This window comes from Acanthopagrus latus, chromosome 16 (assembly GCF_904848185.1).
Source record: "Acanthopagrus latus isolate v.2019 chromosome 16, fAcaLat1.1, whole genome shotgun sequence".
NCBI classification, from domain to species: domain Eukaryota; kingdom Metazoa; phylum Chordata; class Actinopteri; order Spariformes; family Sparidae; genus Acanthopagrus; species Acanthopagrus latus.
This window is the reverse complement of record NC_051054.1, coordinates 12,887,499-12,902,724: the sequence shown is the minus strand read 5'-3', so window position 1 is coordinate 12,902,724 and position 15,226 is coordinate 12,887,499. Positions and strand designations below refer to the sequence as shown.

General features: G+C 40.9%; 1 protein-coding gene across 2 annotated transcripts; it reads right to left on the bottom strand.

The window, feature by feature from the left end:
• Positions 1 to 1,098: 1,098 nt before the first annotated feature.
• On the bottom strand, positions 1,099 to 15,195 carry lrrc9 (leucine rich repeat containing 9). 2 transcript variants are annotated; one of them, XM_037072641.1, is made up of 33 exons: positions 15,100 to 15,195; positions 14,924 to 14,992; positions 14,511 to 14,729; positions 14,103 to 14,243; positions 13,864 to 13,927; positions 13,688 to 13,758; positions 12,838 to 13,020; positions 12,188 to 12,343; positions 11,860 to 12,053; positions 11,618 to 11,749; positions 11,353 to 11,532; positions 11,102 to 11,219; positions 10,701 to 10,836; positions 10,472 to 10,612; positions 10,259 to 10,383; positions 9,845 to 10,030; positions 9,644 to 9,763; positions 9,298 to 9,489; positions 9,084 to 9,209; positions 8,798 to 8,938; positions 8,504 to 8,681; positions 8,179 to 8,399; positions 7,967 to 8,089; positions 7,478 to 7,608; positions 7,265 to 7,373; positions 7,032 to 7,165; positions 6,423 to 6,559; positions 5,757 to 5,974; positions 4,872 to 4,940; positions 3,873 to 3,998; positions 2,144 to 2,315; positions 1,839 to 1,995; positions 1,099 to 1,414 (listed from the first exon to the last, which is right to left on the bottom strand). In XM_037072641.1, exons 2-33 carry the CDS (start codon positions 14,972 to 14,974, stop codon positions 1,381 to 1,383), a joined length of 4,485 nt encoding a protein of 1,494 aa, XP_036928536.1. In that variant the 5' UTR covers positions 14,975 to 14,992; positions 15,100 to 15,195; the 3' UTR covers positions 1,099 to 1,380. The 2 variants fall into 2 exon arrangements, with proteins under 2 accessions (XP_036928536.1, XP_036928535.1); XM_037072640.1 differs by having other exon boundaries at positions 14,924 to 15,130.
• Positions 15,196 to 15,226: the final 31 nt, after the last annotated feature.

Genomic DNA, 15,226 nt, shown 5'->3' with positions numbered 1-15,226 from the left:
TACATGCATTAGAGGAGCTTGTTTTGGGAGAGCTTTTCACTTTTTCTGCCTAGAGCTGGCTGCTGCTTCGCATGTACGGCAAAGGCCACACAACACTGAATCATACACACACATAGCCACATTCAGCTGATAAATTACTACCTACAGGGCAGGTGGTATATTCATTGAGGACTGATTAGCAGCAAGGGGGAGCTAATGGATCTCTAAGGACACCTAGTGGTCACATTAACATCACTGATTCAAATTGGTGGAGTTGAGGAGGGAAAGAGTACATGTTAGGAAAAAGTCAGAATCTCAAGTCAATACAAAACATTTTACATTATGAAAAGTTGCTGCAGAGAACAATTGATTTCTTTCCCTGATTTTATCACACGTATGCCAATGTTGATGGATGGGAATAAACATCCCGTTTAATGGAGGCTTTCATCACAATTATCAGTCCCAGAATGAAAAGATTTTAGTTGCATATTATAGGCTGTATCCTCCACATTTAAGGCTCAGACTGGTGTTTTTGTTAATTACAGGACTACTAGATTACAACACTAAACTGACAGGAAGACCAGCAGGATTATGATCTCATGTTCAGCAGAACTAACATCATAAATATCTAGTTACAACACACACACACACGAGATTTGCCTATTAGCCGAAACTGCGGTGGGCTTTATCGAAAAGAGGCTAACATGATGAAAATGACAATCTCCGAAAATCCATTTGGACCCTGTTCAAGATTACATCTTTATCTGAGCGACTGCAGATTATTGTCCACAGAGAGGTGTGCTAAAGCTGGATTATCCACTTGTTGGGGATGCGTTTGACCCAATGGATGCAGCGTGCCACCCTCACACGCCCTTACATCTGTGGGTGTTTTTTCACTTGTTTGGGGCCAAGGATGGGATAGCAGTAGCAATGACACCAAAACCTCTCATCCTCAGATTACCACAGTTAGTGATCCACATATGTGGGTGGAAAATAGGGTCACAGTCATTATACATGCATTTGAAAGGGATGCACTGCAATAAACCTTCAACTAGCCTGATTTTCATTAACCCTGATCATATTTTAGTTTAAACTATTTTCAAAAAGCTGCAAAGGTGATATTTTGATGTTTGATGTTTTATTTCTTTATTCATCACCAGATAATAAAAGCAGAGGCACTTGAATTATCCTGTGTTCTGACTTTTTCCTCATTGAATGTACAAATGTAGGCAATGCTTATGTACATTAAGGCACACTTACAAAGAGACAGAGAACCCCTTCATCAAGTTATGTCCTTAAACAATTTGATCTAAGACCAAACCACTGTCGGTGCTGTCCTATACGTTCACCTATGGTTTGATCGCTGACAAGTATCAGTGCATGCTTCACCTCTTCTGGCTGCTACATGGGTGGAGGTTTGCCACCATTTGGAAATCTGGAATATAACAAGGATAAAACAGATGGAGAATATTATCTTTTACTGTAGGAAAACAAAGAAAAAAGGGCACAATTTTTTAAACAATTCTATACATTTGAAAATGTAACATTGTCTCATGAAGCTAAAACATGCAGTTTATAAATAGTATTTTAATGGTAATTATTTAATTATTTAATAATTTTTTATTACTCATTTAATGATGGAAAGAATCGGTTGTGAGAGGAGAGAATATGTTTTTGAGTGCAGTGTTTCCTTTTTCCAGAGACTTCGATCAAGTTTTGATGAAATGGTTACTTAACTCCAAAAATGTGAGCTATAGTTTCAGACGTGATTAAACAATTTTTTTGGAAAAACAGTAAATAGATCTCTCACATTCTAGAGAAGCATAATTATATATCTCTTGATTTCTATAACAACCAACCTGCTGTCTTGCTCCTGGATGGGAAACGTGATGATAACTCTGTTCCCGTCTGGAAGAAGGCCTGTGGTCGTCGGGTTGTTTCCTGTCCTTCGAATGTGTCCAAAGGGGATGCCAGTTTGGCCACTTCGAGCACCATTACTGTGCCTGTGCTTCTTGTCTGAGTTGGTAATTAATACAAATGTGTGGGTTAGATATACACACACACACACAGTTTTCAGATATGTCTTTACACTTTAAATCCTTATTCCCTTATTAGAACTTGAACAACAGACTGTTTGAAATTATTTTTAAGATGAATAACTTACTTTTGTCAGTGTAATGAGATTGGGCCTCGTCCATGTTACTTGCCGGGACATCATGGCCGTGGATGAGGTTCTGCAGTCCTGTACTTATTCCTCTTATTGGGGTGTGTCGGGGCATGAGGGGTAGCAGTCCAGGTAGGTTTATTTCAGTTGTACCAGGGCACTGAGAGCATAGCTTTAAGAGAAAAATTAACCAGCAAGCATGACAATGAAGATGTAATACTCCAGGACAGGAATACATTAAGAGCAGATATTCAAATAATGTGTAAAAATGATCTCCTCAGGGCCTTCTCAATGTCTAAGCATCACTGTATGCATCCTAGCTGTTTCTTTTTTCTCCATCTTCCTATATCTACTGCTGTGTGTCTGCTCCACTCAAATGCTTGGCAGAGGATTGGTGATTAAATAGCTTGTTGTTCCGCATATATGAGCATCTTATGTAGGGGAAGGGTAATTACTAATCATCAATAATGTTCTGATTCAAACAGCAGTGGTCGCAGGCATAAACTCAGAGTGACAACTGAGATGGCGGTGATGAGAGTCAATCGGGGGAGGTCTGTTTGTGTTTTTAATGAGAGAACCCAGGATCTCTGCTCTGTCATTTCCACATCTACGATTAACAAGCAGAGGGGGTCGTGTTGACCTGGCTAATAGGGGGTAAATCCACTGGTGCATTATCGGCCGGGCACATTTCATCTAATCAGCAGGATGATGCCAGCAGGCTTAGGCTGCTTTTAATTCAGAGCTGCAGGAGAATTACTGCCCTGCTCTCTCATTACATGAACATAAAATCAGAAGTAGTTTGATCCCGGATTTTCTCTGTATGTTGGTGTAGTGTGGTTGTCATATTGTTTCTTCCAGTTACATGATAGACCCATCCTGAGCTTTGACTACAAATAATGGAAATAAGAGTAAGACAGTGTGAGAAAATGAGATTCCTTTCCTGCGAACTAACTGTATTCCTCATCCTACAAACTTGTTAAAGTGTAAGTAAAGTATCATTATTTTTGATATGTAGCCAGGAGTTTAAAGAAATACAGGTTAGGATTAGGGTTACCCTAACCCTAATCCTAACCCTGTCCCCCAACACTCTAAAGGTCTATAATGTGTTCCCTCTCAACACTGCAAGAAATAAAATCATTGAGGATAAAGGCTTGAGCCTTAATCTTTATTTTCATATTTTTTTGTCTTTAAAGTAGTCAAATTTATACACTATTGTGCCAAATATAAGAATCGTCTTGTAAAATGCAGACCATATGTACGCTTTTATTATTATTACATTTTCCCACCAAAGTTTGGAATAAATATACCATACCTGCCAAGATTAGGTTGTGAAAAAAGGCAGATTTCCTGTTGTATCTGCAAATGGCCTACCCTAAAAGTTACCGTGGTTCTTTTCTGGACTTATTCATTAATTTCAGTGGCAAACTAAGCGTAGCAGGTGACACATCAGGCAGGGTCTACCTCTGCCTCTGGGATCGGTTGCCAAGTACAACGACACATATTCCACACAAAAACTGTCCATTTAACGTCCATTCATTTTCTATCACTCAAAATCAGGAAATTAATGGGAGAAATGACTGGAGAAAGGATTAATAATAAGGGGGGTTGCTGGTGGGTATGAAAAGGCCATGACCTCTATGTCCGCCTCAGTAAGCTACGGCCCTGTATGTGCATGAATATATGTGTGTGATGTGTGTGTGTGAGTATGCCTGTTGTGTGCAGTTCTTACTGGTTGATCGGTAATATGGAGTTCAGCCCTGGTCCTTTCCTCAAGGGTAACCATCACTCCATCTAGCACTTGCAGCTGAGATAGACAGAGCACCACTGCTGGTCTGTAGAGAGAATTTTTGGCCACCTGAAAGAGAAAAAAGTACTATAAAAAGCCCGGTAATAAATGCTTCTGTGAAGCTTGCCTTGCAACATCTGGGATAAATATGATGCTATGTGGGTCCCAATGTAGTTATCATGTTCCCAACAGCTAATCCAGTGACCTTGCTGACAACAGCAGTTAGCCCAGCTGAGGGCACCCTCTGGCCCTACAAATTCAGCCTGTCCAGTCAGAGAACTTGATGTTCCTGTTCCTCTAGGACACTGCTGCTGTGATAAAGTTGCGCGGGCATGCCAATATATGTCCGATGGAGTAGAGAAGCGAGACTTTGGCGAGGGAACATGGGTGAGGTACCAATCTCATGCTGTCAACAGCAGGAGGTATTGTCTCTGGGGTGGCTGTTGGCCTCTACCCCCTGGCAGGATTAAACCCTCCAATGGGAAAAGAAGGGGGATAGGGTCAAGCATTGTAGAGGCGACCACAGCTGAGCATGGCTCTGTGGACGAAAAGGAGGCCCTGGGCTGCGGGCTCTGTTCAGGCTTGATCCATGAGCTCCAGATGGGTGATGTAACGGGGCCAATAGCGTCCTGCCATTTGGTCAACGGATTTGTCTCTGATGCCGGCCAGTTTGAGGCACAGCAGATGGCCCATCATGTAATCGCTTAATTTGGAACCATAGAGTTACACTGGGATAGTGATTCGGATTGTGCAAGTGAGAAATTGAGCCTGTGAGCATGCTTTTTGATCATTTGTTAGCGAGTGACAGAGTTCAAAGTGTAAAGTGACTGACGGCGAGTAGATTCAAATCAAAGCTCATAACAGCAAAACAAACCTGGATAAAATTTATCCCAGCTCACATCACTTAATAGTATTTAATGCACGAACACTTGTAATACTCACAGGATTGCCAACGATGGAGAGCTCCGTCAGTGAAGGAAGGACTTCTAGTTTGTCAAGCTCTGTGATGTCCTACAAAAAAGCACAATAACAAACAAATATTATCTTAAGTTCTTTTTCCTTCACTGACCATTCAACTTTTCTTTCCCACTGGTTGAAGACCTGCTGTGGGTTGATAATGGAGACATATGCAAAAGGGCTAAACTTTCATAATTTAGGTGTAAGGAGGATGGAAGCAGCTGATGAGAGAGATTACATGTGTGAGCTCTCATTAATCTCATGAGAGAGTTTGGGCACGCCACAGGGCGTGGGGGTGTTTTCTGTCATTCCCAGGTTTATGGCTGCACTTGGCTGTGATTCAAAGACGCCCCCACTGTGAGAACTGTTGGGCTAGGATGATTGCTGTATTTGGCGTCTTAATTGAATGCATGAAAACATTAAGGGTGTGAAGAGAGGCAGGAACTGCAACAAAAGTGCAAATCACTCGCCCGGGGTGAGAAGGAGATGCAGATTGAGAAGCTGATTACACGTTGTCCTGATTGTTCACCTCTTTCTTCAAACACACGGCCGTGACCTTCAATCAAACTTGATTCTCCCTAATGCTACCCCTCGCATGCCGCAGCGGGGTGGCAGTGACTCATGATTACTATACTTAATGTCTTACTTTTCAAATGCAGGAAAAAGTAATATGGCTGCGCGCTGAATGAAATACATTCTTAAACATCTGACACATTCAGCATATGAACCAATCAGTAAAATCAAACAACTGCACAAAAGCTGACTATGACCTTGGTGGTCACTTCAGGAAATCACTGTGGTGTGAGTGTTTTAGACAGTTTCATTAAAACATACAGCTATGAGGCAGCAGCTGTCGCTGGAAAAGAATACCTGCAGCTTGTTCTTGCCAAGAAAGAGCTTGCGGAGCTCAATCAAAGGATCTAGATGGTTGAGCTCCCGGATCCGGTTCTCTGCTAGGTGCAGTTCTAGCAGTAGGTTCTGGCCTACGAAGGAATTACTGGCCAGAGCTTTGATCCGGTTCCTGTCTAACACAAGCTCTCTGAGCTTTTGAAGCCCCTCCAGTCCTTCCACCTGGCTGATCTCATTACCTAGGGAGAGAAGAGCTTATCAAAACAATAGAGAGAGATCTGAAACAATAACGTAATATTTCTATAGATAAAATAACAGGGTGAATTGCACACCCTAAACAAAATAAAAAGCAGTGTTTTAAAGCAATATAAACATTTGTGGGGAATTTTTTGTTTGCCCCTGGTGTAAAAAGCACTGAAATTACAGAGACAGCTTTGAAAGGTTTCTAAGCAAAAAAGGAAGAAAGCACAAGTAAAGTTTGCTTTGCAGGCCAAATCACCCTGACAAAGCAAGGCTCAATCAAAAGCCATCAAAAGCTGTTGAAAAGAAAGTCAGCCGTTCTTTTCTCCCACCTGGCCTGAGGTCTATGGGAGACTTTGCTCTCAGTGCTCGCCTTTTCACAGGCTCTATACACTGCGCTTTTACCAGGCTTTGTGAGGGACGGTCGCTACGCTAAACCATACGTACCTTGAAGAAAGAGCGCTTTAAGATTGGTTAGCCTGCTGAGCTGCAGATTGGCCATATTGGAGATTCCATTGTGACTCAAATACAGCACCTCCAGGCTGTCCATCAGTGGCTCCAGACTGCAAGTGGGCCCAGTTTCCCTTAAACACAGGCACAGAATGACAGTTTGCAACCTCTGTGGTTAAATGAACATCTCTTTCTCTATCTCCCGCTGCCTCATTTAACTGGTCACACATTGCAGGTGCCAGACAAACAAAAGCATGCCCGTTCATAAAAGGACAATGTGGTTTGATGATCACTTGGTGATCCCATGATATACTGACAATGTAGAAACTTAAAATATATAAACCAAGATCACTCTTCACTTTATCTTCAGGATAATGTATGGAGAGAATAAATATTTACTTATTTTATATGAAACAACATTATCTTCAAACTGTGTTTACATATGGATTTTATTAGGGTTAAATGGGAGGACTGTGAAAAAAATGAATGAAATGATGTAACTGTCAAGATGAAGCACATACATTGGCTGGTCGGTGCTGCCCCCTAATGGTTATGGTCTACACATTCAGGTTGTAAAGAAAGAGACAAATTACTAACAGAAGTTACCCTTTGCCTTTGGGTGGGCCCTGTTGGCCGTAGCCACTGGACTGTACTTTGCTGTACAGTATCTGTCTGTTTGTCAGATGATTCTTCTGTCTGGGCAGGATGGACTCAATGTGGTTGTAGTTTAGACATAGAGCCTGTATAAAAAGTGGAAAAAATAAAGAATTGGAAATAACTGATTCGTCTACAGTTCAGGTATGGTTCAAGCAAACCTGCTGATTTTGTGTGATGTGTACTTTGATCTTAGGCAGGTAGATGATGCCGGAGAAAGAGGTGAGGTTGTTGTGGTCTAAGTTGACACTGAGCAGGTTACAGAAAAGGTCTGCCGGACACAGATCAACCGTCCTGTCGAGACAAAAACTTGCCGGATTATTCAGCACAGTAAATCACTAATCATGCTCATTTTTGACATGTCCTGTTTTTATTTGCCTCCACAGCCAGGCTATTACCTAATGGAGCAGGACTGCAGGACGAGGTAGGTGATGTCTGTGTAGTTTGAGTGGCCCAGCTTCTCTGTTACCATGTCACTGGTTAGTCTTCCTCCATACATGTTCTTTGCACTTTTAAACTCAGTTACCTCCTGAAGAAAAAACAGAAAATTGGAGTTGGGACTGATCAGATCCAAAGTCAGTATCAAATGACAATACTGCTGTAATTCACTAATCGGATATTAGACTGATATCACCAATACATGAATAGATTCCATTTCATGAGGTTTTTATGACCTATAAATATGTAATTATGGCTACAACTAATGATTATTTTAATCATCTATTAATCTGTTGGTTAATTTCTTGGTTTATCAGTTAGTTGTTTGGTCTATGAAATGTGCCAGCAGATACTCAGATCATATCAAAAAGAAAACACAAAACAATGGATATAATTATCATGACTACAATATTTGAGTGGTTCGACTGGTTGCTGGTGTCCGTACATACCACTGCAATTCCATCCAGAGCTTTTAGAGAGGGAAGATGGAAAACAACATAAATCCGATAGTTTTCCAGTCTCTCCAGTAAAGGATTCCCATAAAGGTCAAGAATGATGAGATTTGTCAATCCCTAACAAGAAGAAAGATCATATGAGCTCAGACAACGAAATGAACTTGGTGGGAAAGTCGTAAACCTTCTGTTATTCCTCTCCCACTTGCCTTCAGATAGTAGATGTCTTGTGATGTGGAAATTTGGTTGTTGCCGATGTAGAGCTCAAGGAGGGAGCGAACTCTGTGGATGCCATGCAGGGAACTGATACAGTTGTTCTCCACAGACAGGAATGACAGGTTGGGCAGCTGATCTAGGACTGAAGCATCCAGACTGGACAGCTGATTGCCATCTACGCTCAGTTTATTCAGGCAGTGGAGTTTTGGCAGGCCTGAAGACACAGAGAATTCAAGGCAACGCAGACAGAAATAATGATGGCTGTGATGGATCTTAATGATTCAGTTTTACAGCTTCATTGTACAGTGTGTGACTGACCACTGAGTGTACTGATGTTGTTGTTGTTGAGGGAGAGCTCCTCCAGCTTGGAGCAGCTGTCAAGACCCTCCACTTTAGAAATGTCATTATCATTAAAGGAGGCCCAACGCAGGTTCACCAGCTTATTCAGATTGATCAGTTTGGGGATACTCTGGCTGTCCAAATTCAGGGTGGTGATCTGGTCAAAAGTTCCACAAAAGCACAACAGGTTTTAAACATGTTTTACATTCGAACATTACAACTGCGTTTTCCTAAACCTTACAAGCGCATCTTTAGAAATAATTCATTGCTCACCTTTGTGGTCCAGTATATATCCAGTTCTTTACCGAGGCCCCAGGACGCAGGACTGAGAAGACACAGGAGCTGGGCTGTTGACAGCTGACTGAGACTGCGGGGACGCTCACTGTTGGTCCGTGAGTGAGCCAGAAGAGATGCCTGCGAGCAGAGTGTCAACTGGTCTGATTGAATTACAAAACATCCTGAAATATACAGGTAGATTCTTCAGCTGCATCCTTCATTTGAGCATGTTCCTACTTATTTTTATGCAATAAATCAACTATCTGTATGTATAGACCTTAACCTTGTTAATTTTGCATCCAGCAGCCACCAGAACAGCCTCAGCAGCCTCCTCCTCTGCAACCATCTTATCATCCAGGTGTGTGAGAGTCGTGAGACGGCCCAGTATGGTCATTCTGTGTGCTTTGGGCTGAAAAATGAAAATGGCTTCACTCTAAACGTCATCAATGTGCTTTGCACAATGTGTTTCATTTGCTTTTATTGTTCGCACCACGTACCCTGTTCCAGGGGTTGTATCGGGTGTCAAGCTTCAGCAGGGCAGGTGTGTGTTTTCTTAGCACAGCCGTATCCTCTCTGGCCCTGGTCAACTTGTTCCAGCGCACATCAAGCTGTTTGAGCTGACCCAAGGCCCTCAGCCCTTCCAGGGTCACTATGTTGTTAAAGCTAGCATCTAAAAACTCAAGGTTGGGCTGCGATTCAAATGACAGAGACCATAAATAGTATCTCTATCAAATTTCATTAAATATTACAGAGGAAAGTTAATCTTAAAATGCTGCTTTAGTATGACTTTGACAAACTATTTAGTTTTAGCTCAATGAGGATATTTTCTGTTGTCACTTTTACCATGTGAGAAATGTCATCCAGGCATGTGAACTCATTGAAGCTGATGGTAAGATGCCGCAGAGCTGTGAGGCGGGAGATCTCCTTTATTTTGCTCAGACTGTTGCCATGAAGGTTCAACACCTGGAAATTTGATGTGATGAAGATAATTCATTGTGAGCATGTGAAATTAAGTGCAAATGAAGCTGACCATTGAGTACTTACAGTGATCTGACTGAGTACATTGGCTCTGGCCACATTAAGAAGAATTTTGTCATCCAAACTCAACAATGTGGGCTGTGGTTTCAGCACAGGTTCCATGTTGAGGGCTTCTTTGTCAAGGATGATATCATTGGAAGAGATATCGTGTCTGCCTGGACTGTGGCCCAGCAATGCAGTTTGTTCTTCATCCTATAACAACATATTAAAAGGTTTAAGCGTGTGAATTGCCTGTGTGAAGACATAAAAATCTGAATAATGTTTTGTTACCTGTGAGTATTGGTTCAGACTCATGCTTCTGAGTTTTGAGTGGGTCAGAGCTCAGCATGACAGAGAAATTGTTTTCACTACTGTAATTTTTGCTCAGATTACATCTTAAAGATGCACCAATGGAAAAGACAGTAAAAAAAAAACACATACCTCGGTGATGTATTCAAAATATATGATGTACTCAGGCAGGACAAGCTCATGTTCAAACACAAACCACTGTCTTTGTCTGGGACCACACTCAGGGACAGCGTGTGTTTTGGAAAAGCGAGGTCTCTCTGAATGAAAAACACAGAAAGGCACTGACATTGACAAAACAATGACTAAAGAATAATTGTTTTCATGCCTGGGGTACGTATTACATACCTTCACTCACTGCAGTTCTGTTGTTGGTGTCCACATTGTGATACACAGAGTAGAATCTGGGATAGCTGCTCCTATCTACCAGATCTCCCTCTCGAATAGGCATGCTGTGGCCCACGAACACTTTGGAAACAATGAGCTTACCTGCATGAAAAACCTTATGCTATTAGGAGAAAAAAAAAACAGTGGTGACAGCTATCAGGACATAAAACCAGGAACAAAACTAACTCACCGTGCCTGAAGGGGATTGTGTCCGTGCTGTGCTCAGAATTGCCTTGGCTGGCCTGGCGCAGTGTGTGTTCAATTCTGGGCTGTTCAGTCACACTAAGGCTATTCGATAAAGGTATAGCACATTCTATTTCCAAGGCCTGGTTCAAAAGTCAACACAGTCAATGTCAGAATGTGTTGGATTTAATGTGAAAATAAGAAATGGCAGGTTCTGTTCTGTTGCAAAGCATAAAACTAAACAAACATAATATTTAAACCTTTTTTGCAAATGCTGTTCAGCACGTTATGTTTACAGGTACGTAGTGAACTGTCTCTTAATGCTCAGTCAAATAAAATCCCAGTGATGTGCTGTCATGTTGTGTGGTAGTGTGATTATAAAACAAATAATTGTAGCAGTACACACACCTTATATTGTTCTGCTGCTTTGAAGCCTTCCTCTACAATGCGCAAAATGTCCTCCTTCTCATTATTTTTCTCAGGGTCAGCTGTGTAGAACAAGTACTCCAGCCAACGCCGGTAATTCCTTTTTGAAAGGTTAACATTAGATTCAGAATAATAAAGGATGGTCATGTTACATATACGATGGTGACAATATTGATGTTGAACTTAGAGCATGATTATTATCATTTTGTCTAATCTAATGTAGTTTAACTTACCGTGAAAAGGTAGCAGACTTTTCGCTGGTTAGAAGGGTGTGGAGTTTGTCCTCAAAGCGAAGTCTCAAAGCACTGTTGTGGATGCGGATGACTCGATTGATCTTAATCCCAGTTATGTTGTGACCCTTAAAGTCTGACTGAGAGAAGCGGGCCAGCAAGAGGTCGCAACAGGAAGTGAACCTGTTGGGTATGTAACATATAAACTATGAGTTTTGTCCTCTGCAACTAAGAATTAGATGATGAATGTAACTGTGATTAAAATTACCAAGGGTCTGTCGGGCAGCCCTCTTCCAAACGAATATTTCCAACACTTTCTAGCTCCATCAGCAGGAACTGGACAGTATATTCCATCATGTTTGAGGCTTGGACTGATTCCTGCTCATACCAGGCTTCAATCCTGGAAATAGGAGAAAGAACATTCTTTTTTCCCACTGGGACACGTGGTATGAGACTAAATTGTATAAAGCACTGCGAAATTCTCCCTGGGAATTATTCAAATATACTGACTCATCCAGCCTCCTCGTCCATAGCACCAGTCTCTCCTTCAGTGCTTCGATCTTGGTGAGGATTTTGTGCTCCAGGGCAGGATCGCAACCAATGTCAGTGGTTGGGTCACCTTCAACCAGGTGGCCGAATCCATCCTCTGACATGCAGGCCGACTTCTTACGACCAGCTGGCACCTTGGAGAGCTCACGTTCCAGCTAGGTATGCATCCAAATGAAAACAGCTCACCTCACTTTAATAACAATATCAGCATGTGGCAGTTGAGACAATAAAACAACTTGCAAAAATAATTGTATATATAAACAGATAAAAGTTCAAGGTTTGTACATACATTCTTGGTGGCTTGAGTGATTGTTCTTATGCATTCTTCGGGTAGCTGTAACATCGTTTTCTTTCTCTCCGTCAGTCTGAGTTGGGCCTCTGCCAGGTTCCTCTGAGCAGTGCGTACACGCATGTTGTAGTACATCATTTTCTTCATTACTGTGGACTAAAAGAGAAAAAGGCAAAAAAAAACAAAACCCAAAAAACAATGAAAGCATTAAAACCTGCAGAATTTATGTTACTAAAAAAGGCTTTCCAGAGATGTTAAATGGGTCCACTTGAATTAAAGTGAAATGTGCATGTGATGCATAAGACATCATACATTTTTAATTAAAGAAACATATGAATAAATTGTGTCTTGGATTTAGATATTTCACTCATTATTCCCATGACTTGTAACATAACTGAACATGTGCGTTATGAGCACTCTATCTTCAGGTGGAACTTTAAGGGAAACATGATTAAAAAAAATCTCCCCAGAAATGTTTTTAAGACATATATAAAACACTACTTTGACAAATAATTTGTTTCTGATATAGTTTTCCACACACAACAAAGTTCAGTACAAACAAATCACTAGCAATGAACACACAAAAAAAGTATTCTCTCAAGAGTCAGGTGAGCTCAATTATTGTAACACAGGGGTCCTGCTCTCAGTACCTCCGCTGTGTCCTTGACTTGCTTGCTTGAGACGTCATAGGTATCGAGTCGCTGAAGGCCCGGCACATGATAAAGCACATGTGTTGCATAGTTACACAGCAGACACACCGGGTTTGGGGTAGATGTGGGGTCCTTTAGTGCTAGCTCTTGTAGGTGGGGTAGGTGGGCAAGCAGGGTCAATTCCTGTTACAACAGAATATTTCATTAATAGGGTTTCTTTTAATTCTAATTCTTGCCACAAAACGCAGCTATTTCTCAAGAACAGATTAAGGCCTTGCATATTTTTTCAAAGAGGTATCACTGTCCACATTTTTCATCGCTCTGCCTAAAAGATAGAACTGTATGAGGTCTTTTTTTAATTCGTTAGGTTATATAGTTTTTAAACATGAAATGTCAAAATGACAAAGGTGGATTGCAAGAACATGACCTGGGGTGTTAATCCAATCAAACTTGGAGCCACGTATTTTGTGTTGTCAGAATGACCTTGGACGTGACAATGACGCTACATAAACACTCTGAATGCATATCAGCTGGAGCACATGTCTAGAACGTATAACTGACTACTGCAAGTTCACGTATCAAACAACTCTTATATATTTTTTTATTCTTCTGTTTTCACATAGATGCAATAACAAATGTATATCATTGAAATTATGCTGCTCAAGAACTCAATGAAGGTCTTGTGCTTTGTAGACTTGATTAAAAATCTGAATTGGCTGAGACCCCGACATTTCACAAAAAATCATACATGCCTTCTCTTCAGACCAAGGATTTCTAATAAGATTCAAAAATAACTGGGAAAACTTTCAAACAACGACTGTGAAAAGCATATTTCTGTTTTTAATCTTACCTTAAAGGAATTTATCTTGTTCCCGGACAGATTAAGATTCTGAAGGCTCACATTAGGATCAAGGCTATGTCCTTAAAAGAGGTAACAAAAAAAAAATTAGATTATTTTTTTTCAAACATCTCACTGAATCTAAACCAAACTTGGCAGAGAAAATACCAAGAATTCTAAAAACCCACCAATCTTTTCAATATCGTTGTCAGCGAGGTTTAGTTCTTTGAGATTTTGAAGCGTGTTCAAGCCCTTCAGAAACACACACATAAACACGTTATTGACACCTGAACATGCTACCTTGACAAAACATGTACAGCCATATTTACCAATTAAAAATGTTAGTAAAAATGCATTTTTGGTGAGCCAAATCAACAGTAATTCATAAATAGGTAGATAAATAGATAACAAAAATGTATAGTCTCACCTGTATCTGAGTTATGCAGTTATTATTGAGCCACAGGACTTCTAGGCTGGTCTGCAATTCTAAATTCTTTATTTCACAGATTTGATTATCATACAGATAGAGCTTCTCTAATTGCAGACAATTCTGTAGTCCACATATTTCCTGCAAAATCAGAAGATGAGACTAATTATATGCATAAACATATGACATTTCTCCTAAACAGGATACTGTTTTGGTGAAACCATGGGTTGTGGTCCATGCACGGAAGATTTGTTTCCACTGGAAGCAAGAGAAACGAAAGATTGTGATGATATTTTGTAAGGCGCAGTCGCTGGCAATACAAACCACTGTACTGATTCAAAACGTTGCACATTATTAACAGTGCCAGTGTTGATTAAATAAAAAATCTCACCAACATAACAGACTTACTGTCAGATGGCACTCGGCTACCCAGAGCTCCTGAAGCAGAGGACAGCACTCAAGCCCCTCAATGTGTTTTATGTTCTGGCCCACGATGGTAAGCCGGCACAGCCTTGGGAAGAAGGAAAGCCCGACCATGCGAGGAAAACCAGAGAAGAACATCTCCAGGGAGGTGATGTTGCTTCCTACTTGCGCAATTTTTTCATAGGACACTCCATTAGCCAAGCACTGTAGAGAGAAATATTCATGTGACAGAATGGCTTCTATTTAAATAGGCCAAGAAAAAAACCCAACCAAAAACAATGACGTTAGAACAAAAATTAAAATGAAAAACATTTCAGCTGATTAATTCAGTTGTCAGTTACTAATAAGCTAGATGCCATTTGTTATTAAAACCAAATTAATGTGAATATTTTACTCACTAGCTCTTTGACCAGCTCCTCGTCCCCACGGTGCTTCTGTCTCTCGCTCATAGTTCCATAATAGGGAGACTGAAGAACAAGTCGTGGCAGTAAGTATGGCAGACATTAAAAGTATGGTAACTTAAAACTGAGGTTAGTGAGCTAGCACGTCCACGACGCCACCCATTCATGCTAACATTTGTTAGCTGTCTCCAAGCAGAAGCGTCTGGTTGTTAGGGGGCCGTGGTCATATGTTGAGCCACCACAAGAGGACGCCACACTGCAAGATAATCTGACACAAACAATAAAATTGTTGCTTTATTT